Here is a 24,571-nt window from a genome sequence, read left to right on the forward strand (position 1 = left end):
TCGGGTATTTTCTTACAGCTGTGTTTTCCTATATCCTAATTATTATAAAGAGACATCAACATTTCTTACTAAAAAGAACTTTTATATCATTTGTAGTGAACCTGTGAATTTATAACACCACAATATATCAGATCCACACGCCGTAGGCATAAAGGCAGCAGCTGAAAGGGCAAAGTTTGTATAAAGCTTCTCTGCTATTTCACCAGCAGATGGGGCTACTGTGCTCACACTGATGGTAGCAATTTTTATTGCTCTATCTGTCACATATACTACTCTTGTTACAGAGGTAATGACAACTTGTAAAAGCGGATATTTTTTAATATAAAACATTAACAATAATTAAATTGCCTAATCACGGATCTTCATTTATAGACACTACCCTAGCTTAGCAGTTACAGGACATTTCATTAAACCCTTTTGACTTCTTGGTAACATATATCTAATCAGCTGATAATATGGCAGCAGTCGTATTTGGACATGTTGACATGGTCAAGATGACCTGCTGAGGTTCAAACAGAGCAAAGAATGAGGAAGCAAGGTGGGTGAAGATGCCTTGTTAATATCAAAGGAGAGCGGCTTGACTACTCTGAGCTGAGAAGAAGGCAGTAACTCAACAACCGCTCATTACAGCCAGAAGAGCAAACGAGCATCACTGAAAGCACAAAATGTTAATATCACTCTGCCACAATGACACATTTTCAGATACACCCTCTGGGTTTTATGGTTAGCTAACTGAAAATGGTTACTTATCTATATGTTGGTTTAGAGAGATGATACCATCAATATTTCTGCTCTAACCTGTTTTTTGGGTACATCTTGTAGGGAGACCAGGGAGACCCCGGACCCCCAGGACCTAGCTCTTTTGTTAATGGGGGTTATGCTATTCAAGGTAACACCTTGAGTTTTTTTTACACATGTGTTCCTGTGAACCACCGGCCCTTTAACCACCTCTTCTGTGATTGGTTGCAGGACCTCCAGGGGACTCGGGTTTACGTGGCTTTCCAGGACCCCGGGGTGACCAGGGACCTCAAGGCTTTCCAGGACCTCCCGGCCAACCAGGACCTGATCGTTTTGGTCCAGGTAATACACACAAATTCACACTGATCACGGAGGATTAACCACCATCAGTAATGATCTTTAGACAACAGAAGCTGTCTGTGCACACAGGTCTTCGAGGTCCTCCTGGGCCCAAAGGTGTAAAAGGAGAAGTGGGTGACCCCGGCTTACGGCCCACTGGTTTTGAAGGTTTCCCAGGACTCCCTGGGCCCCCAGGACCCAGTGGCCTTCCTGGACCTCAAGGCCCTCCAGGTACATTTACACAAAAACAGCAGATAAAGCTCTGTGGTCCTTCCCTCTCAGGCAAGCAGAAGTAGAAACCGAATATTTGAAAGTACAGCTTTATTTTTATTTCCTCCTAATTTTCTTATACATGTTTGAGCTTTGACTGTTGTGTAACTTGTGCTCAGTTTCTGTTACTGTTGGGGTTACGGGGATTCAAGCAAAATATTTTTCAGTATATAAAAAATAAGTTTTTACATTTTAAACACAATAAAATTCAACTACTCGGTAGAAGTGAAAGACAAGACATAGAAACACTTTCAAATATAACAGCTGACTGACTTTGCTGTCCTTCAAGGCACAAACGCTGAGCCCTGCTACATCTATCCTGATACAGGTCAGTCCTACAGGTATCCCAAAGGCAGCCATATTTCTTTGAAACTCGCCAGCAACAATCACGCTGCCAAAGTGAAATTCAAAACCACAGACTCAACTTTCACAGCCAGCATCTAGCTGCCACAATGCTTTATTTGATCACTTCTGTGCTGTGGAGGGAGAGGTTGTTAGTATAGAGTGTAGCCAGCTTCAGTCTTGGATATGAGAGGCTCTCTCTACTGATCCAAGCTGCTTCTCTCATCTCTGGTGACAAGGTGTCGCCTGCTGTGAACGTAATTCACAAATCTCACGTGGACATTAACGCTTGCTAGCAAAAGATTTCTTTAATGACTGTTTATTTGTAAAACACACACATGGAAACACAGGAAGAAACAGTCTGTGTAACATACTGGAAGGAAATCATTGGAAAAACAAAAGATGATTTCACTGGCATGGAAGATGACTGTGTTTGGGTATTTTCTTTGCCGGGGTAAGGCTCCGAACTGCAACAGGCTGTGCATGCTGCTTCTGGTGAGTAGCTCTTAACCATGACGGTCGATGTAAAATCACTGAAGGGGTTCATGTTGTTTTACATTTTAAGATGACAAAAAATAAGCCTCTCATCTTGCAACAGCAGCTTAAATCTTTTGTCGAATCTGGAAACCAAACAAAGCAAACTAACCTGATTTTAAACTGTGGCTTCGAGCCGCACTTCCGCTCTGCTGGCTTGAGTAATTCCTTTTCCGGTTATTGAAAGCTTGGTTTCAAAAGCAGAAGCAATAAATCAGTTCAAGAAACTTAAACAAGTATAAAGTGTTTGTGTAAAATCTTAAAGTAACAATTTGTGACTTTTAAAACTACTTTGCGGTCAGTGTAACCTCTAATGGGTGTAGCTTTGCGTGTGTGTTTGTGCAGGTGACTCTGAAGGTCTACCAACTGCTCCCCCTGGAGGCCCCGGGCCGCCTGGTCCCACAGGATTTCCAGGAAACATTGGTGCCAAAGGGTTTAGAGGTACACACAGATATGCAGACTTCATGAAATGAAATGATTTGTTTCTCGCAAAAAATATATTTAAATCATCGCGTATTTCAAAATGAGTCAAAATTGTTGTCGAGAAGTGAAGAGGTGAGTGAGGAGTTTACCCACACAGTAATAAATGAAAAGCAAGCAGCAAAATACAAATACGAAGCATTGGTATCCAAGGAAACTAAAACACAACTGGAAATGGAAGAAAAAGTGCGACAATCTACAATTCTTAATCCCGCCGTCCCGCAGGCGACCCTGGTGACTGCAGATGTTCTGGAGGAGACTTCTCGGGGTTAGATGGACCACCTGGACGTCCAGGAACCAATGGCAGTCCTGGCCTGCCTGGGGTGAAGGGTTTTCTTGGAGACCCCGGTTCACTAGGCTTCAGTGGTCGTCCAGGACCTAGTGTAAGCAAAACTCTGCCCTTGATATGACTTGAATGGGAATTATTAATAATAATCATCATCATCATCATCATCATCATCATCATCATCATCGTATTAATCATAATGATAAGTAATTTAAATGCATGCATACCAGTTTCTGAAGTTTCACATTTCTGTAACTTTGCAGGGTCCTCCTGGTCAGCGGGGCTTCCCCGGGCGTAAGGGAGAGAAGGGGGCTCCATATTACCCCACCCTAAATCTGGGGTTGAAGGGAGTCATAGGAGATCCTGGACCCAGAGGACCTACAGGTGAAACAGGAAATCCTGGAAGAGACGGGCTGCCTGGCTTCCCTGGATTTCCTGGACCCCCAGTGAGTCCTTCGAAACACAGTTTACATATTAGTTCATCTTCAGAAAGATTTTCATTTAATACATTTTTAAAAAGACGTCCAAATGACGATCATTGTTTCCTCTTTCCTCTCATATATTTTCTGTCCTTTCATTTCGTGTTTTCCCCTTTCTTCTTCTTTTGTTTTTCGTCTCTCGCTTCTTTGCTGTCTTTTCATCTCATTCCCTTATTTCATTTCTTCTCCTGTATAATTTCTGTGCCTTTCTGTTCTTCCCCTTTTATTTTGTATATTATCATCTCTTTCCTTCCTTTTTCTCTTTTCCTTCCTTTTATTTTCTTTTGTCTTCTGTTCTCTCTCCCACCTTTTCATTATCCTTCTTTTGTTTTACTCATATTTTCTACCACTCACCTTCTTTGCTTTCCCTTTTTTGCTTTCTTTACTTTCTTTTTCTTATATTTCCTCTAACTTTCCTTTTCTCCTTCTTCTTGGTTTTCTCTTTCCTTTAATGGCCTATCCTCTTTCCTGTTTCCTTATTTTCCATTCCCTCTTCCATTTCTCACCTTTCTTTCTTTTCTTTTCTTTTCTTTTCTTTCCTTTCCTTTGCCTTCTTTCCTTTCCTTTCCTTTCCTCTTCTCTCCTCTCCTCTCTAGGGTGATGCAGGCATCGGCTCAAGGGGAGAAAAAGGATTTCAAGGGTTTCCAGGTTCTAAGGGACGTCCTGGAGGCCCTGGTGAGCCGGGCATTGGCTATGATGGAGCACCCGGCTTGCGTGGAGACCCTGGAGAACCCGGTATACCTGGTTCTCCAGGTATACCGGGTTCACCTGGAGAGAAAGGTAAATAATGGTGTTTTGAGTGTGTGTCCGTGAGACAGAGAATGACAGAAAATATGTGAATGTGTGTCATACAGTCTTCTTCCACAGGGCGATATCCACACCACCTCATCCCATCACTGTCCATCCTCAGCACACAACAGTTATCGTCCTCACATGCTAGATCATTATAAGACCTCTGTGAGGCAGCCTGTCCAGGACTTGGACAGAGCTTGTGGCTCTTGTTAGATTTCCTCTTCCAAAGCAGCTTCCTGCTCTCCGTGTTTCCTCGGCTGCAGCAGCAAACGATTAACAAAATGATTAACGGTCTCCATTAATGTACTTACACACTTCACCTGCAGCCAACAATCTATAAACTGCTTCCTTAATGGAATGATTGATGCTTAATGATGATGATGTATTTGCTGATTAAGCTAAAACGACTGTGCTTGTTTAGTCTCAGAACAGGTGAGAAGTTTGATGTTTGCCATGTCTGGCTTTTTACCCAAAAATCTGCTGCTAAACTAAATTGACATAACCAAACCAAAACATAGTTTATGTGTGTTTTTTCCTTTGCAAATCTTTTTTTTTTTTTAGCTTATCAACAGTCAGCTTCTAGCTACACTTTTCAGTTTTTTGCTACAGCCACAATGAATATAAAATGATGGCAGCAGCAGACGCCCGCATCTTCCTGAGACTAAATGACACAAGCCTTTCGGCAGCAGCTGGCCACTCATCTTTAGTATGAATGTGTGCTTTCATACCATGACGACTGATTAATTTTTGCTTTTAATATGAAGGTTATTGTCGCTGGCAGGAGTTAAGAGAGAACGAAGTGTTTGGATGCATCGCTGGCGCACAGATGCCCCTCCTTCCTCTCTCTCCTCTCATGTTGACGGCAATAATCTGTTTTTGCCTGAACTGAATGAACTTATTGCTGATTTGCTGATACCTGTTGTGATGAAAACCCAACTCAATGGCTTTATTGGGGCATGCAAATCAACCTAAGTGGCTTTGTATGCTGCCACCTTCTGCCTCTCCCTCTCTCTCTACCTGTCTTTATCTCCCCCATCCATCCATCCCCTCGTCTCTCTGACCTCCTTTGTGCATGTGTATCTATCCAGGTGAAAGCATCTGTGAAGGGCTTAATGACGCCGAGGAGGGACAGGGTGGGTAACTGATTCTTTTATCCACCAGCCAGGCTAGTGAGCCTTTGACAGAACCTCTAGAGTTAGTTGCAGGCAGACGAGCAGCTGGTGGATGACTATGCTGCTGCTGTTTACAATGGAAGCAACCTGTTTGGTCTGTCTGATGGGTTTCAAAAAACGAGCATTCCACATTCAATGAATGATGCTTCAATTATATGACTTTCAGAAACTAGAGAAACTTTTTAGGCCAGTAAACCTCCCACAAACAGTTGGGTCCAAAGTTATTGCAATAGTGTGTAAAGAACTGTAAATGTCATAATTCATGAAACTAAAACAGAGAGAAAAGAAGACATGGTATCAATGATGACCATTAAAAATATAACCATGGGTTTTGCTTTAGTCAAGCCTGTAGGACCTCGAAGATAGAAAAGGGAAAAATTACTCAGTATATTTAGGGAGACAAAATAACTTGTGATCATAATCCAAACCTAAGCCTATAATCTGGTTAAACAAAAGTTGTTGTCTTCGTTCCCTAATTGCCAAGATTTGGGCATAAAAAGAAAGAATGATTCTGATTGCTTGGGGTTATAGTTAAGCTTAGGTTTGGCACAGATGATGACTTAGATCTCAGAGGGTTAATGATGTGATAGCCTGGATGTAAGCCATTCATTAGCTTTGGGTTGCCAGGTTCTGCATTTTCCTAAATAGCCCATGTTTATCCTTTTTATCATTCTGCCCTTGTAATATTAGTAGACCCTTGGTAAACACCTAAGAAACTCCAGTGTTTCTGCAGCTCTGTCAAAAAGCATTGTGTCAAAGATATTTTTCACAGTCTGGGAGCCCAGACTATTGTTTGAGGTCTTATTACAGCTTATAAATGTTTCATAAGGGAAGTCTTTTCAGAAAAAGCCCCAGCCTCCTTTAATCATGGGAAACATAGTGCACTCTGGAAACTACTGGCTAACTGTCAATCATTTGTTCATGACGAGGCCGATGGAAGCTTCTCGCTCCCTGCATCTTCAGGGTTTCCACTCAGGCCCAGTCAGTCAATGATTGACTGTCGAGCTTCAGGGCTGTTTATACGCGCTCGGCTTCCAATCAAAGCTGCTGAAATCTTGCGCATGTTTTCAAGCCAAGCCTCTGCTAAATGCTTTTAATTAATTAATGAAATGAAACACAAAACCTGCACTGGATTTCTAATTCCCATTATCTTCTTAATATAAAGAATTTGCTTCTAACTCCCTGCACAAAAAGTCTCTGTTGGCGTGAGTGGAGGCGATAGACAATCAGCACCTCAACAAAACATTCACTGAATATAATTATCCAACATTTTACTGTGTCACTGTGTTTATCTTGCAGTTATTTATAATAATACATTATCACATATGTCTACAATGGTGTTAAAGTTGATGTTTCACTATACTGAAGTCTTTGTTTGTATTTAACATGTGATTTTGACCTGTGCTACATTGCGCTACTTCAACTCTTTGCCCTGATTTGATTAGTTGAAAAGAATACACAACTCTAAAACTGTGTATATATATAAATAGGTATACATTTGTAGATGTGCTATTATGTGTCCAAGTGTTCACTCTAAATGTGTATTCAAGTGCTTGAGGTCTGAATGCTAACCTGTGTATGACTGCTACCAGGACAAACTCTGGCTTGCGTATTTACGGGTGAGGCAGGAGACCCAGGCGATTCCGGTTTCCTTGGACAACCAGGTACGATTTAACAGATGTCTTATGGTGATTTTACAGCCTTAAAGCCTTAAACTCTATGATGATCACAGTTAGGCACAAACACACACACACACACCTTTACACCATATGTTCTCTGATTGGCTGCCTATCCCTCTCTATGACATCACGGATCCAAGAATAAATTGTAGTAGTTTAATTTTACACAAGATGACCTCAACATTTCAAACGTTGCCCATGTTTAATGCACCAATCTACCAATGGAACAACAGGAAATGGAGAAAAGCATAATAGGTCCTCTTTGCATGCACTTTCACATTGTTCATTTGTAGATACAGGTGCAAATTGCATGATTTTACTTTGTGGCTCTAGGTTTTGTAGTTGATCTATTAAGATTCTCAATCAGTGTTTACAGAAATAAGATGAATATGTTCATTAATAATTTTATGAAACAACTTTGTCTGTATTACTGCTTGTAATGTTGTTGTGACTATTGCTTACAAACTGGGGAAACAAATCATCAGAATGATTGTGCCTCTTTGCCAGGTCTTAAAGGTAAACCAGGGCTGCAAGGGCCCTCTGGACGTCCAGGGTTTGATGGCCCCAAAGGAGAAAGAGGAGACCCCGGCACCGGAGGCGTGCGTGGACCTGAAGGTAAAATTGCGTGGTGGGGTTTCTCTGTACCAGACTGCAATAAGACATAACATGCAAAAGTCAAATAATTACAAATGAAACTCAAAGTTTTTTTTATTGTAATGTGAATTGAATTGTGTAATTAATTTAATTATCCTCTAATCTCTGATTTAGGCCTTCTTATAATGCAATTACATGGCAGGGATAGCTGGTGTGTTTATGAATTGGACCCAAAAGCAGACACAAGATACAAAAGAAATAGAAGAACGAGGCAAGGACATGAAACTGAATGCGAACATGCAAAAATGTAACTGTGAAATAATCAAAACATGAAAATGAGTATGAGCATGAACATGAACCCGGACAGTTGGAAACTTTGACATGAAGACAACCAAACAGCCCGACACTCAACAGAGGAAGATGGGCGACTTAAACACACAGAAGGGTAATGCTGGAAGTGGAAACAGCTGGGGAGAAACAGCTGAAACAAATAAACATGACGCCACAGGGGAAGCAAAACTAAACACACTGAACATGGAAACAAGACTTACAAAATCAAGCAGGAAACATAATGGAGCATAGACACGACAGCACAAGGGTGACAATTAGAACATGGATCAGAAGGGAGAGACTAATGCACTGGCATAAATGAAAGTGAAAACACAGAGGACGAGACCGACTACACAGAGGACAGGAAACGACTCGTAAATCAGGAGACACTGATGGAACAAAAACTAGAATAAAACTCAACTAAACCCCAACTAAATAATAACACCAGAACTTAATATTATCTCAATCTTAACATAATAAAATCACAAATACAAAATAAACCCAAAACACCGGGTCACAGACCCAGCCCCTGACAGGTTTTTCTTTTGCTTCTAGTGCTGCATTTATGATTAGGCAGTTACTGGAGGCTGTGCCGTAAACAAAATGACATGTTTAAAACATGTCAATAAACATGGAGATCTTGAAATGTTCGCGTTGCAGGGGCCACGTCTACAACCATGCACATGGGCAGGTGATGTCTTCAAAGCAACCTTGGTGTTTCAAGATGGCGTTAAAATGGCAAAAAGACAGTCAGTCTGCTATCACTTTGTGATTAAATAGGATCAAGTGGTAATTACATGCAATCTGTTTGTGATAGCAGACTGATTACCTGGGACAAATTGTCAAAAAATCTGTTCACATAAACTGCTTACATTCAGAGTGCACGCAGAACTTCATCTGAAATCAAAAATTCTGAATTTCCCCCACATTCAGTCTATCGATATTTAATCTTTAACCTTGATCTTTGGCGGTTTCCTGTCCTTAACTTTGGTTGGTTACAACTTCCTGTCACAGAGAGAGTGATAGAGAGGGTGCTTCCAACTTCACTATTGTGCATTTTAATGCGTTGCTCGGGATGTCATTCCCTGCAGGTTTCACTGGACCCAGAGGGGACCCTGGTATTCCAGGTATCCCAGGGCAGAGTTTTGATGGGCCCAGGGGTAAGGACGGTCTCCCAGGCCGTCCTGGAGCCAAGGGCCAGCCTGGAGAGGTGCTAGGAGCTACACCTGGATTTCCTGGTCAGAACGGTTTACCAGGAATTCCTGGAGACAAGGGCCAGCCGGGAACACCTGGAGGACCTGGAATGCCTGGTGGGTAGCAGGATTTAAGTCAGTTACTTATTTTAATAAAAACAAATAAAAACATAGTATTCGATGGGTGTCCTGAAATGACAAATGCCAGCTGACTTAGCATTTAAATGCTTCTGCAAGCAACACTTTGTAAACAAAGTCTGTTCTTGAAGGGTTTGATGGACGTCCTGGTGCTCCTGGTCGGAAAGGAGAACGCGGAGTTAACGGTTTTCCTGGTAATCCTGGCCTTCCTGGGCTTCCAGGTGACCCAGATGGTCGCATTCCTGGTCCACCTGGCCCTGATGGTAGTAAGGGTCTGAGAGGACCACCAGGTGAGAGAAAGAAATGATTTGGGGGTTTTGTTATATTTTTTGCACATTTTACACTCGAATTTGTACCTTTGAGAGATTCTTAGTGTGAATTATTGCAAAAGAAGGTGAAATATGACTTTGTTGTGATCTCTACTGAAATCCTTCACCTCTCATCCCTGCACCAGCTCTGGTTCATTCCTCTTTTGTTCACATCGTTCTTTCACAGTCTCCATCATCACAGTTGCCCGTTTGAATCGTGTTGTTTATCAAACACTGCATCACCCACGAGAATGTCTTCTCCCTCTTTGTTTTTGTATTGTTGTATTTTTCCATGTCTCTGTTCTTCCTCCTTGTCACTTTCATCTTTTTTCCCAACACCACCACCACCATCATCATCTCCATCCATCCTCTCATCCCTCCATCCTTTTTTTGTTGGTGTTGGGTCACTCGTTATAGGCTGCCCAGGTGAGACACTCTTTCCCTCGTCCCATTGTCCATCTCTCCTCCCTCCCAGCCGCGCCACCCTTGGCTTGCATTTCCTCCATCCTCTTGCTGTTGGTGTATTAGAACAAACACTTGAACTGCTGCCTTCATTTCTCATCTGCGCTGCACACAAATGTCCATCTCCACAGTGCAGTCGTGGAGTCTCGTATGGGGTGTAACACCACGTCTCTGGAAAAAAAAGATGGTAAAGGAAAGTAATTAATATGAAGGTGAATGAATACAGAGGCAAAGTAAAACATTAACGCCTATATTATTTATTATTTTCAAATTATTTTTGATTAATTGAATGGCATATTAATTTATTTATGTAATTTTTTTTTTGTTCTTTATTTATTTTTGTCTTTTGGGAGGGGGTGGAGCAGCTTACCTCCTCCAAATATAGTGTTACCTCATTATCTAAGAGACGATGACTTTTGCCTATGTTTGATGAGGTGCTTCATCATAATCGTGCCATTTGACTGTGTTTGCATCAATAACTATTTTAAAGTACATAAAACTATGATGCTAGAGGAAATGACATCATCACACCCCACAGAAAGACTGAACCAGATGGATATTTTGTAACAGTTCTGTAAACAAAGCATTTCCGCAGGAAATGTGAAAACCACTGTTTGCTGTTCTTACTTGCAGAAACGACTAACCTCATTGTGAACTAAGTGTTTCTGTCTAATCAGTTCCAGATGTGTTTGATGAATTAACTGTAACAGGTTTGTGTGAAAATTGAAGATTTGGGGGCAAACGCTGTTTAACTCAAAGCTAGAAGCTTTTTATTTTACACTCTTGAAGGGACTTCTTATTTTCAGCGCATCCTTGCATTGATCAAAAAGTGATAAGCTGCAACTTTGCAGCACAGATGTGCTGAAAATGGGTTCATTTTTTAAGAATGTAAACAGTAGCAGTTAGTGTGCTTTAGATGGCTTAACCTTGCTAGTCTGGAATTGCACTCAGAAACGGTATGATTACCAATCGGCTGGTTCTCCTGTAATGTGAGTATCAAAATTAGCCACACTGAGCTTTCATGTCTCTGCAACAAAATCTGCAATCTGGGTGCAATTACAGACCAATCGCAGCAATGAAGTATTGTAAAGAAATGTGTGATGGCATTGTTGTTGCTGTTTGCAAGGCTGCTTTAATATGTGTGTTAAAAGATAGAAAAACTAGCTTAAAACCTGATTGTTCGGAGGTAAGTGTATTCCTCATACAAAAGATAATAATACATATTATTATATTATGATACAGTTATGGTCAAAAAGAAAGATTAGCCTCTTAAATTCTAAGGTTGTACCTATAAGAACATAATAAAGATAGTCTGGTCCTTAGCAGGTCTTAAAATTAGGCAAACACAGCCTCAGATGAACTACAAAACATGTTGCATTGTGTATTTAATAAACAAAAACAAAAGCAAAAAGAAGAAGCATTGCGTAAAAAGTGTAGGAGCGGTCCTACCAGCAAATTCGCCTTCAATCAGTCCTGCAATGCTCAGTGAAAATGTGCAAGAGGTACGTCTCAGACTCTACAGGGCTCAGTTGTCATGTTAAATGTTAAAGGTCATTAGCAGAGATGGGCAGTAATGCGTTAAAAGTGATGTAATCCAATTACTTTTTCAAGTAGAGAGAAAAGTCAGGGATTACTACTACAAAAAAGTAATTAGATTACTGTTACTTTACCGTACGCTCAATGTGTTACTGCGTTACTAAGTAACGAAAAAAAAGGCAGCAGACTAATTACACGGAGGATAACGAGATGATGGGAAACAGAGGGAAACACAGCTGGAACTAATCAGACATAACAGACAGGGAGGAAGCAAAACTGACAGGACAACAGACTATCAAAATAAAACAGGAAACATGAGACACACACACTAAAGCATGGACTAACTGAACACAGGGAACCAAGGCAGCGAGAGACACGACTGGGAAACAGATGAATAAACATGGAGACAGAAGTTAGCATGCGTGATGGAGCATCGACACAGGGGAGACATGGAAACAGAACCAATGACTTAAATGCTCTGTTCAGCTGTGCATAAATTAATTTCTGTAAACCTTCATGAACTGAAGTAACGCTGTCAAGAATACTGAGCCAAGATTATTAGAAAATGATGTGACTGATAAAATCATGCAGAACATTATCAAGTTATTGTTGCTAAAGGTGATGCTAACTACTATTGACTTTTGGACTACATTATGAAATGTGTTGTTGTTCATTTGAGGTTGTATTTGTGTAATTTTAAAATCTGGTAAGCACCCGAAGACTGCATGCTTTTCCAGATAATTAGCCAGCAGCCCTTTTTCCATGTGTCTGTATGAATGTCAGATTGCTGTCAGTGTTTTGTTTTTCTCACTGTCTCTCCTTCCATTATTGGCAGGTTTCCCTGGTCGGAAAGGAGAAAGAGGAGAACCAGGTTTCCCAGGGCCTGCTGGGATGAAAGGAACTCCCGGACGACCTGGTGCTACTGGGTTACCAGGAACAAGGGGACGCCCCGGTTTACCAGGACCAGGGACTATAGATGGAATTCCAGGAACGCCAGGAAGAAAGGGTCTGCAGAAGTAGTTTTTTTGTTTTTTTCCAAGGCCACATTTGTCATTTTTAGTGGTGTCGTGTTAGATGTTGATCATGACTTTACTGACTATGATGATGGACAGAGTGATCCTACTGGTTGACTCCCACATTATAAAGGCATGGTTGGGGAATTCATATCACCATTGTACGAACATCAGTAATACGGTCAGTGCTGCAATGTACTGATCATGGTGTGGTGGTGAACAAGATTACTTTTTTAAGATTGTTCACGGAGTTTTTAAGACAGCCTGATAACAATGAATTACAAATTCTGGTCAAACAATTCCAAGATATCTCACAGTGTTAGTAGAAGCCCAGATAATTAGGTTAGACAATATGTTTGCATGATTTTTAGGGCCAAGTTCAATGACCTCAGTTTCATCAGAAGTTAGAGGTCATCAAGTCTGTATGTCTGTAAGACATTCCTGCCGTTTAACGCACACTTTTGCAGGTTTGTGTCGTCAGGCTTTGAGGATAGATAAACCTGAGTGCCATCTGAATAACAAAGAAAATGTGTGCTGTACCCTTGAATGATGCTGCCTAAGGGAAGCACGACCTCTCAGTTCATTTTAATTCTTATTAGCGCATAGAGCCAACCAATGACGGGCAAACGTTTCACTTTTTTTCTCTGCTTCATATGTTTCAGTTACCTGTCCAGTATTACTGACATTGTCACTGCCATTCTGCTTTGTTACAGATATCATAATAGTGACTAACTACGCTAATTTCCACAGGTGACAGAGGCGTCCAAGGAATGATGGGCTTCCCTGGATTTGCAGGACCTCCTGGCAGTTCAGGATTTCCCGGAGTGAAAGGACAGCCTGGAGTGCCTGGAGCAAATGGACGCCCTGGGTCGCCTGGATTCTTTGGAACTAAAGGTAAAATATCCCCCACAGGAATAAGTGTACTGATCCTGGGCCAATAAAAGAATGAATTAGCAATGCTGATGCTACTCCTTGAGGTTATCATGAGGCAAACTGTGTGACATGGCTAAGCATGGCTACAATTCCCCCACTGTTTGTTTTGTTCCCGCCTAATACTTGGCTCTGTCACAACAGCATCTAAAGGGCACTTGCTGCAAACAATCTCACATGAACAAGTTAGACTTTTAATGGCATCCCAGATATTTAGTTTTGTACATTTGAATTCCATTTGTCCTAAGGCATTCCCATTGGTTGGTAGGTTTCTGCAGGGCTCACACCATTAGATGCTCATCCTAAATTTTGGGCACCATGAGAAGTTTTTCAAAGACTGTGTTTGGTTGAACCACCACAACAACCGTCTCTCATGATGGGGACCCCTGTTTTGGAACCACGTCATCAACATTTTGGTTATCTTTCAGGGCCAAGAATTTATCAATCAAGTTGCATGAACTTTGGCTTTGCACCAACATTCCTCTGTTTTTACTTTGGCAGGTGACAGAGGATTACCTGGTCCACCCGGATTTCCTGGTAGACCTTTTTCAGCTGAGCTTGTAGAGAAAGGAGACATCGGAGACCCTGGAATAACCGGCCTTTCCGGCTTTACCGGACCCAGAGGTAACATGGTGCTTTGTTTCTTTCAGAACGTCACCGGATAATCTGAAGGGCATAAATTAACTGCACACTTTATTAGGATCTTCTGGTGAATTTTAAATCATTTAGAGAAGAGATTCATATTTGTTACATATTTTGTAAAATAAGAAAGTTTTTTCATAGATGAGGACTTCAACACTGAATTGGTGGATGAAGCTGAGAGGACCAACACAATAAAGAGGGCCGGGGCAGTGACTCAGATTAGTGGAAATACTGCCTCGCAGACAGAGAGCATCTACGGTTGCCTGTGTTGGGATACCTCTCAGCTTAACAAACAAACAAAATATCTGTACTGTGCTCTTAAAGAAGGGGGAAATTATCAGTAAACCCCTAAAACAGCATTTTGTTACATGCTGAAAACATGCTGTAAAGTTTAGCATTTTGATACGGGAGTCTCCAGATACTGACCTTCAGAGCCAGCCCCAAGTTCCCACTAGAGGAACTGCAGCTGTTCGCACTTCTGCAAAATGTAGGCTCTCTAATGAAGAATTTAACTGCTTTTTGCTGCTGTGAACATCCATCACCTTGTGTTACAAACTCTGATCTTTCTCTGGGTTAACAGGTGACAAGGGTCAGCCAGGAGCTCCAGGTCGTCCAGGACGACCTGGAGCTCCTGGTTTCCCTGATCTGAGTAAAGGGCTGCCGGGAGAACCTGGCCTTTCTGGGGAAACAGGACTTCCAGGCTTCTCTGGACAAAAAGGAGAATCTGGAATTATGGGATTCCCCGGCACTGTGGGACCAAAAGTAAGAAAAGATGCATATACATGTAGCAAATTTTGCCAGGCAGAGATTAAAATTCGGATGTTTGTTTGTTTGTTTTTAGGGCAATAATGGCTTTCCAGGTTTATCTGGAAGGCCTGGAGAAGTTGGTCGGCCTGGTGCCAAAGGTAAGAGTACATATTAGTGCTGTTGGATATAACGATATGCATCGGATGATGATATGAGAACATCTGTATTACACTATCATTTGTTTTGTTGTGTCCCAAAATAAACTGTTTACGGCAATATTGTAGTGGCTATATTAATTTCTAATAGTTCTCACGTTCTCTTCTATTTAAAAAAAACGCACTATGCATGGGCAAGCGACTGTTTTCATGCATTGTTGTTTGCAGCATGTGGCTCCGCCATCCGCTTGTTTATTTTCCACATAAAAGTGTCACAATAAAGCCGAAGATCCTGTTCCAACTTTTCAAAATAAACTGACGCGATGATAATATACAGTATTCTCAAACGTCAAATTTTGGAGTATGCATTAATGAAAATACCTCAAATAAGGTACACAACACCCAGCTTCACGCAGGTTGCCCGAGATTCACAGAATTTACAGAAAATGTTACATTTTTGTGATTTATATCGTTGTCGGGACGATAAATGTGTTATATCAGGATATGAGATTTTGTTCATATCGCACAGCACTAGTACATATGAAGTCTACCATCAGTGATAAACATCTTCTTTACATCTGTTCATAATCAAATCAAACATCCATTGACTTAAATGCTTTTTTCTCTTAGGACTACCTGGAGAAACTTTTGGTTATCCTGGAGCACCAGGACTTAAAGGCCGACAAGGAGATTCAGGGATCCCAGGTAAGACTCACCTTACTCGGTTACGGTGAAACTTTATTTGTCATGGCCATTGATCAGCAACCACTGATCAATGGCCATGAGTACCATTCACAGAGAGTTGGGGAACGGCTGCAATCACAGCATTGTAGGATGGTGAAAGATGGACCCTTAGGCCCCCTCCTCGATTCAGAGATGGTCTTTCCCTTTTCACATCTCTGTAAATAAAGAAAAGCATTCAGCATCACATCACTTGTAGTGTTGTTGTTGTCATATTTTATAAACTTGTTGACATGGATCAGAATTTACATTTCCTTTATGTTTTATTTTTAGTAAAATAAATATATTTAGTGCAGGTGAAGAAATTCTTAGTACTGTGGGACAAGCTTTTTGGGAGATCAGAGTTGGTCTCCAATCTCTGATTTCTTCAGAAGTTTTATAACATTTTAAATATGTCGACAGGCGACCAAGGGAAAGTTGGTGAACCTGGCGATAATGGATTTTCAGGAAATCCAGGTTTCCTCGGACAGAAGGGGATTCCTGGTGAACAGGGACGGTATGGAATAATGGGTGAGTAACTCCTAAGAAAACAAAGTCCTGTTGCAGTAATTCCTTCATGACGTCGTAGAGATTTGTATTTACAGAAAGTGTTGAGATGTCGTTTTTCTTCTCTGCAGGCTCTCCTGGTTTCCCTGGACCAAAAGGTCAGCCTGGATTGCCAGGAATAGGAAGGGGGCCTGATGGGCTTCCTGGTCGGCCTGGATTCCTTGGAAATCGTGGGTTTAAAGGTGAAAGGAAAAAAGAAAATCCACTACATTCATACACTAATCTTACAATGATTTTTCCAAATGAGGTTAAAAAAATGGTCTTTCCAGTGTTTTTAATGTTTTGTTTGTTTGTTTTATTTTTGTTATTTTAGGTTTTCCCGGACCACCTGGTTTGGATGGCCTTAATGGCCTAGCAGGACCTAAAGGCCTGCCTGGAAACCCAGGCAAGAATCACATTTCACGCACCAGCTGATTCTATATTTCTTGCTTTATTTCACAGCTCACTACTCACTCAGTACTCAGTAAACCAAAATGAGATGTACAATAAGCCAGATAATCCAAAGCTAAAGCTAATCTTAGCATGATCCAGTAAGAATAGATGAATGTATCAAGTAGTTATGGCTCGATAACTGAGGAAAGATGAGCAGTTTTGCATTTTGGCCCTTTGTGTGTCTGCAGAAAAGTTCATTATTCAAAGCTGTGAGGCATACTGCTTTGGCAAAGCTCAACCTTTTCGCCCTCTTCATCAGGGTCAACATACGTCTGATTGTTTTAGGCTTGCAAAGATGAAAGATTTAACAACTTTATGTTTTTTAATCTAGGTGCAATTCTGGGAGGTAGCCCTGGCCTTTCTGGTAGTCCAGGGTTGAAGGGAGAAAGAGGTGTTTCCCAACCCGGTGTTCCAGGGTATCCCGGCCAAAAAGGACAAAGAGGAGAACCAGGTGAAATAGACTTCAATGAAATCAAAAATGTGCAGATTCAATGTGCAATAATATATATAGCAATAGATTTTTTTACTTTCTGTATATCAGGTCCTTTTGGATTGAAAGGGAGCCCGGGTATCCCTGGACCTCCTGGACCCAGATCAATAGAAAGCTTTCCTGGACCTACAGGAGATGCAGGTCTCCCTGGACTGGATGGACAGTATGGTAAATACATTTCCTTAATCAACTTGGATGATTTTGTTTTCCATTCTCTTCTTTTTTCACATTTTTTTATTTTTTCCCTTTATATTCTCCTATACTTTTCTATGCTTAGTTTTTCTTTCTTTTCCCTTTAACGTTAATTTATTCAACCTTCCTTGAATTGAATTTCTCTCTTCCTCTCCTTTTTTCTTTCTTACAGGTGTCCAAGGTCCTCCAGGTCTTCCCGGCCCACCTGGTCCAGGCACAGCTCAGGGAGACAGAGGTGACCCTGGTCTGCCAGGCTTCCCAGGGAACCCTGGTACAAAGGGTGAACCAGGATTACCTGGAGGTCCTGCATTCCCTGGCAGACCTGGTTTAAAAGGTGGAGTATGGCTAAAATACATGGCATGAACTAAAAATGCTGCTTCTTCTTTTCTATGTTTGCTCCTATATGTTTTCAATTTAAAAAAAGATAAACTGAAACATTATGTATTTGCCATTCAGGACAAAAGGGTGATGGTGGTTTTGCTGGAATTCCTGGTGTCCAGGGTTTTAGAGGTGACTCTGGTTTTCCTGGAAGCAAAGGAATGGCAGGAATTAGAGGTAGGACAGCATAAGTCTTTAGTTTCCCCCACTCTTTTCCCCACAATTTCTTCTTAATTTTCTTCTACCCTTTATCTTTCCTCCATCCCTCTTTTTCTCCACCCTTTCCCTTCCAGGGTTTCCAGGTCCAAAAGGTTTGCCTGGAGTCATATTTCCAGCTTCACTGCCAAATGGGCCATATCCACAAGGTGATCCAGGTTTCCCTGGTGAAAGAGGAAGCCCTGGTAACCCTGGAGAGCCTGGTCAGTCTGGTTTTCCTGGGCGTAAAGGTGAGTTGAAGGCACAAACAAAGTGTGTATCTGCATCCACTTAACCTGAACAGAGTTACGGGGGCACCATTATAACAGAGACATCCAGACTTCCTTCTCCTCAGTCATTTCTTCCAGCTCTTTTGGGTGAGTCCATCAAGGTTTTCCCAAGCCAGCCAACATACGTAATCTCTCCAGCATGTCCTCAATCTGCCTCAGGGCCCTCACTGAGAACACCTCACCTACGAAGCACCTGGGACGGACCTTAGTCAGATGCCTGAACTACCTCAACTGGCTTCTTTCAATGTCAAGGAGTAATAAGGGACTTCTCCAAGTGTCTTCCAAGTGGCTGAGCTCCTCATCCTGTCTCTAAAGCTGAACCCAACAACTCTTGAGAGAAAGCTCATTTCCACCTCTCGTATCTGCGATCTGATTCTTTCAGTCACTACCCAGAGCTCTTGACCAGGCCTTATTCATGAGTAAGAGTAGGAATGTAGATTGACCAGTAAATCAGCTCTCTCTTTATCATGATGGACCAATGCAGCATTCACATCACTGCAGATGCAGCCTGAATCCATCTGTCAGCCACCTGCTCCTCTCTCCCCTCACTTGTGAACAAGACCCAGAGATATAAGAGGGAAGTTACTTGTCCCCTACCCCAAAGAGGCACTCTACGCTTTTCCAACTGAGGACCATGGCCTTGAACTTTGAGGTGTTAATTCTCATCTCTCCATGTCTCCTTTTGCCATAAACTGCCCCAGGTGGGATTTGAAGGGGACCCGGGGCTCTGCCGAATGTTTCCAGCACACCCTCGCTGTCTGTTTGTGTGTGCCTGTCCTGTCTAAAATTCCAACCTGCCACCTGGTCCAGCTCGTTCTAACGACAGCTCTACTCCTCTCTTCACCCGAGTCTCCAGAACATACAGCGGCATATCTGACATATCTGATTATGCAATTACAAAGTTGATCATTGACCTTCGGCCCAGGAAGTCCCAGTGCCAGGTCCACTAATGGACTCCCATATATTCGAAGATGGCGCTCAGTAAGGGTAAGCTGTCGTTAGAGCAGATGTCCAATGACAGAACACCTTTCGGGTTCAGACAAACTGTTTCTCCCAGTCACACTATACCCAAGGTCACACTGTCATTGTCCCCCAGAAGGACAATGAAGTCACAAAGTGGGGTATTTTTCCACACCCCACTCAGGGAACCCAAGAAGGCTGTGTACTCTGAACTATTATTTGACACATAAGCACAAACGACAGTCAGGTCCCCGACCCTGTCGTCCTTTAGAGAAAACTCCCAATGTGCATGTACCCAGCCAAGGGATTGCAAGTATACTCAACAGCTCTCACCAAGGGCAGCTGCAGAGTGGAGCAAAGTACAACAACTCTGCATGAAACTGTTTATGAACCCAACCTGTGCATTGAGGCAAGTTCCACTATATCAAGCCGGTATCTCTTGGCCTTAAGCACTAGCTCAGGCTAGTGACATTTCATGTACCCAAAGTCAGTTTTAGCAACTCGGGATCAGACCACCAACCACAGACTTTCAACCACTGCCTAATCCACTCTGCATCAGACTCCTCCTGCAAGTAATGTGTCCACAGGAAGGGTGGCCTCATGGGCTAAACCCTGACCACCATTCACTTGCTGACAATGTTCTCCTCTAGGCTTGGCTCAAGTATGGGGCCTTTTTAGCTCCAGCCCAGCCAAGGAACAATGATCCAAATGGTTTGCGTGATTCAAACTTAGTTTACCCTTTTCACCCAGAATAAGTTGCTTTGGGAGAACATACCAGAGGTTAATTGCCACCAACAACATAGCTTCTACGACACACAAATCCCTCCATCACAATAAGATAGCATTGGAGGAGCGTTATCCTTCATATCCTGCAGGAAACAGGAGCTGTTTGTTCAGCTTAGGGTAAGCTAGTTTGCTTCCATTCAAATGCAAACAAAGTGAAAGAAGGAAAATGTTTTTAAAATAGAGTTTTAAAATCTACTTTCCCCCAACATCAATATAAATAATATGCAGCTAATCTGGCATGTTTTAATGTACAGAGAGAGAAAAAACAATAATAAAGTGAGAAGATGAAAAATGAATGATAAGCAGTGTAAAATATTCTCCTGCTGCAGGTACTGTGGGGAACCCTGGTCCATCGGGTAGACTGGGCAGGACTGGGGTTCCTGGTTTTCAAGGACCTCTTGGGGATCCCGGACCTCCTGGTTTTCCTGGATCCCCAGGAGCACAAGGTCAGGATTTTTGTTTATCTTCGACTTTTTAATAGCTTATCACTTCTAGCATGTTCTTATTCATTCCCCCGTCTTCTTCAGGGTTTCCTGGTACAATTGGCCCTCGCGGCATTCCCGGCAGCGTCGGCCGCAGCCACAGCATCGGCTACACTCTGGTTAAGCACAGCCAGAGCCCCCAGGTTCCCATGTGTCCTCAAGGCATGGCCAAACTGTGGGAGGGCTACAGTCTGCTGTATGTAGAGGGACAGGAGAAGGCACACAACCAAGACCTCGGTATGAAAACACTGTCAGGCTCTTATGAACCATAAATACTAGTTATAGCAGTCTTTGTGGGGCACAATTAAAGGTTTAAAACCTCCCTTTGTCTCTTCAGGTCAGCCGGGGTCGTGTCTCCCCAGGTTCAACACGATCCCCTTCCTCTACTGCTCGCCCAGCGAGATTTGCTACTACGCTAGCCGCAATGATAAATCCTACTGGCTCTCCACGACCGCATCCATACCCATGATGCCCGTGGAAAAGGAGGAGATAAGACCTTACATCAGCAGGTATTGTACACTGTGTTACTTTAGTCAAGCTGCCTGTCATATACATGTGCATACAATTAATGAAGCTTTCATCTGATTATATGAATAACACAGGTGTTCAGTATGTGAGGCTCCATCTCAGGCAGTGGCGGTCCACAGTCAGGATATGACAATCCCCAACTGTCCTATCGGCTGGAGGAGTCTCTGGATAGGATACTCCTTCCTAATGGTACGTAGTTAATGGCAGCTTCTACCAAACAGATTTAGACCAGCAATTAGATGAAGAGGTTATTTCTCCCCATGGTTCTGCATACTGCCAAATTGTCTTCAGAGATGTCATATTTAAAAAAAATGTCCTTTCATTTCTGACACAGCACACAGCAGCTGGTGCAGAGGGCGGCGGTCAGTCCTTGGTGTCTCCTGGTTCCTGTCTGGAGGACTTCCGGGCGACTCCGTTCATCGAGTGCAACGGCGCCAGGGGCACCTGCCACTACTTTGCCAATAAATACAGCTTCTGGCTGACAACCGTGGATCCAGAAAATGAGTTTACCTTCTCGCCAGCCAAGGAGACGCTGAAGGGAGGCCAGGAGCGCTCCAGAGTCAGCCGCTGCCAAGTGTGCAGCAAGATCTTGTAGTAGGCAAAGGTGAAAGATGGAGGAGTGAGGCGGGGAAACATCAGGAGGGGATTCACTAACATTTCAAGAATTTATGATGGAGGATGAGATGGATTTAAAAAAGAACACGTGACTGACTGAATGGACCTTTCTCCTGTGCTGTGATGGTTTCAGAATCGAGTCGAGCAACATCGGCCCCATTTTGAGAGTTTTTTAATCCCCTGTAGGAATGAACGGCTTTTAAAAAAAGAAGAAGAAGCTGGAGGTAGGAGGAGGAAAGAGAAGAGTCCCAGTGTGAGCGATCTTCTCGAGATTATCACTGATAATGGTGCTATTCTTTATGTATGTGTTTATTACGTGTCAGCTTTCTTGTGACAGATGTCAGCGAGAATCATTCTCGGCTACCTCGGAGAGTGCCCCCACCCCCATTTAGCAAACAACTGCCCCGCACACACGTTAAGCACCCAATTTAAAGGTTATCAGCTCAGGAAGTTGGTCGTTATTGGTTCTTGTCGCTCCCATAGATACTGACAGCAGGCAGAAAGTCTCTACACCAACTCTGACGTCTGACTGTCATATCTATGGGACAGACAAGCCTACAAATGCTTTTCAATGGGCTGATCACGTTCGAAGTGGGTACATAAGAGCTTAATGTGAGATGAGAGTAAAATTACAGATTGCTGGTTGATTTTAAGGTTTTAAAGCGAGTTTGCATTATCTTATTGGGCTGATCTGAGCAAAGCAGATATAAAGCTTCACTGAAATCCCATCTTTGGGAAGATGAAACCTGTTTTCTTCATAAACTTTTTATTCTACGGCAGTTTAGCATCACGAAGGTGCCCACTGTAAACACACTGGGGATTTTTTCATGTGTTGCATCAATACCTGCAGTATATTTGATGTCGGCCACTTCATTATTGGTTTGAAAATCAACTTGCCAAGACATGTGACTTGCTTGAGGTAAAAATGGCGTTGAAGCTATCCTTTGTTTTTAAGTTTTTGTGATATTTGGATTATTTTTTGGTGCCTTACAATCGGACGTGTGAATTAAAGGAGTTTTAGCTTCATGGAAAGATTAAAAAAATCTGTGGAAAACTATAACTCATTAGCAAATTATTTTTTGCATAAACAAAAAAAGACTAGAAGTATTTTTTTTATTGGACTCCAACAAAAAAACATAAACAAAGCAAGTTTCATTTCTTTAAGTGCTGGTTTTCATATAGAAGGTGAGAAGCATCATCTGTTTTGGGGAACAGAAGGAACTTAGAAACAATCTAAAGTATTCCTAAACATGTCAAAGTCCCAGCGTAAGCTTCACGTAAGCCTGTGTACATTTCACAGTGGGACTCTCAGGTTGCTGCTACGTTACCGTTAGTATGACTTTAAAGGTCAAGTCAGATTTTTCTGTGCAACAGCTGAAATGACAATAGAGAGCTGTTGTTATTGCACTGATGTGGACACAGATGGTTCAGAACATCAAAGGGGCATACATATCTCCACCTCCACTCTCACAGGTTTTCTCTATGCTGCGACCAAACAAGTATTTCTTTTGATTATATCACACTTTTTAAGGCTGCCATTCGCTTGCATTTTGCAAAAAGACACAAAACACACGCTCTCTGATAGATGAATTATTGCTGTACATAGTGCTTACTGTATTTTTCAGCAAATCATGTTAGCGCAAAGGTCTATGATGTTGTTACTCGGTTCTTTTCTTTTGTTTTTGTGTCCTCGGACAGGTAAGAAGATGGCAAAAGGACAATTCTGTGCCTTTAAATATAGATTTTGCAAAAACAAATACAAAAACACACAAAAAATTTGAAATTGTATCTGTTTTTGCATTAAATTTGGTTTTCCTCTGAGTCAAACAGGTTCATCTGTGCTTGGACAGTGGAAGCTACAGCATGACTTGTAACCACTACGACCTCTAGCACGTCTCTCTCTGCTGGTAGCCCTGACTTTAACGCTGTGCCACATAGTACATTTGTGTCTGTATTGTTTTTTTTGTAATCTAGATTTGTAATTATTGAGTCGTGACACTAGCCCCTGGTTTTATTTACTGAGAAGTGAGGGAATGGGAAGGTAATGATGTGTACATTAAATTTTATGGAAAGGAAAACATGCCTGTGTTTTTATATGGGAGCTATGTTCACCGCTGATGATTTAGGATGCTAACAGCACACTTTATTGCCAGTTTGGACTTCACCGCTCGTTCAGAGCCAAATGGAGAAACATGCTTTAAGATCCCTGAGTGACAGAAAAGAAATGCAGTTTTCCTCAAAGAGGATCCATAACAAATCAAAAGTGGCAACGTAACATGTCTGTTCCTGTAACGTGTGTTTCTGTGCTCACACACTTTGAAATAAAGTCTCAAAACTACTTAACAAATGCATGTTTTTTGTTTTTAGCTCAACATGAGGAAGTGAAGTGAATTTAAATATAAAATCTGTAAAACCAAATGTTGCTGCCAGTGGTACTGGTTCATTTCACAAAGTGGATGTAATAGAGAAATAGAAGATACAGCCAGACGGTTGAAACATGAGCACATTTGGGTGTTCTGATAGGACAACGACTCCAAACACACATCAAAACTGTTTTTAGAATAGATAAAGCAGGCTGACATTTACAGAAGGGATAGGCCTTTCCAATGGCTCCATGGTCCATCTCAGAAAACCAACAACCTTTAATTAACTCTGCCATGCTGCCAAGAACAGTGGCCAATCCAGCTGGAAGTATGCGGTTGTTTATGTTGTTTACCAAAAGCATCTTAGCAAAGGACATTAACCCAAAGCTTAGTGGAGGAATCTACTTTTGACCA

At 42.0% G+C, this 24,571-nt stretch overlaps 1 protein-coding gene across 4 annotated transcripts in view; it reads left to right on the forward strand.

Annotated features, from left to right (window-relative positions):
* Positions 1-24,132, forward strand: part of col4a6 (collagen, type IV, alpha 6) — a 149,813-nt gene extending 125,681 nt beyond the window's left edge. For 2 of the 4 annotated variants that reach the window (XM_080893883.1, XM_080893882.1), the window contains exons 18-48: positions 823-889; positions 970-1,080; positions 1,168-1,308; positions 2,569-2,664; positions 2,929-3,086; positions 3,253-3,435; positions 4,065-4,248; positions 5,349-5,393; positions 7,025-7,096; positions 7,619-7,726; positions 9,127-9,345; positions 9,498-9,656; positions 12,508-12,678; positions 13,436-13,579; positions 14,117-14,239; positions 14,838-15,019; positions 15,099-15,162; positions 15,790-15,864; positions 16,303-16,410; positions 16,518-16,628; positions 16,760-16,831; positions 17,210-17,329; positions 17,420-17,536; positions 17,733-17,894; positions 18,017-18,115; positions 18,232-18,384; positions 20,499-20,615; positions 20,697-20,888; positions 20,989-21,160; positions 21,254-21,368; positions 21,514-24,132. In XM_080893883.1, the coding sequence (XP_080750009.1) occupies positions 823-889; positions 970-1,080; positions 1,168-1,308; positions 2,569-2,664; positions 2,929-3,086; positions 3,253-3,435; positions 4,065-4,248; positions 5,349-5,393; positions 7,025-7,096; positions 7,619-7,726; positions 9,127-9,345; positions 9,498-9,656; positions 12,508-12,678; positions 13,436-13,579; positions 14,117-14,239; positions 14,838-15,019; positions 15,099-15,162; positions 15,790-15,864; positions 16,303-16,410; positions 16,518-16,628; positions 16,760-16,831; positions 17,210-17,329; positions 17,420-17,536; positions 17,733-17,894; positions 18,017-18,115; positions 18,232-18,384; positions 20,499-20,615; positions 20,697-20,888; positions 20,989-21,160; positions 21,254-21,368; positions 21,514-21,774 (4,101 nt within the window). In that variant the 3' untranslated portion in view covers positions 21,775-24,132. The remainder of the gene's footprint in view (positions 1-822; positions 890-969; positions 1,081-1,167; positions 1,309-2,568; positions 2,665-2,928; positions 3,087-3,252; positions 3,436-4,064; positions 4,249-5,348; positions 5,394-7,024; positions 7,097-7,618; positions 7,727-9,126; positions 9,346-9,497; positions 9,657-12,507; positions 12,679-13,435; positions 13,580-14,116; positions 14,240-14,837; positions 15,020-15,098; positions 15,163-15,789; positions 15,865-16,302; positions 16,411-16,517; positions 16,629-16,759; positions 16,832-17,209; positions 17,330-17,419; positions 17,537-17,732; positions 17,895-18,016; positions 18,116-18,231; positions 18,385-20,498; positions 20,616-20,696; positions 20,889-20,988; positions 21,161-21,253; positions 21,369-21,513) is intronic. The other 2 variants (XM_080893885.1, XM_080893884.1) reach the window with 2 other exon arrangements.
* The last annotated feature ends 439 nt before the right edge of the window (positions 24,133-24,571 follow it).

Source organism: Rhamphochromis sp. 'chilingali', assembly GCF_963969265.1.
Source record: "Rhamphochromis sp. 'chilingali' genome assembly, chromosome: 1".
NCBI lineage: Eukaryota > Metazoa > Chordata > Actinopteri > Cichliformes > Cichlidae > Rhamphochromis > Rhamphochromis sp. 'chilingali'.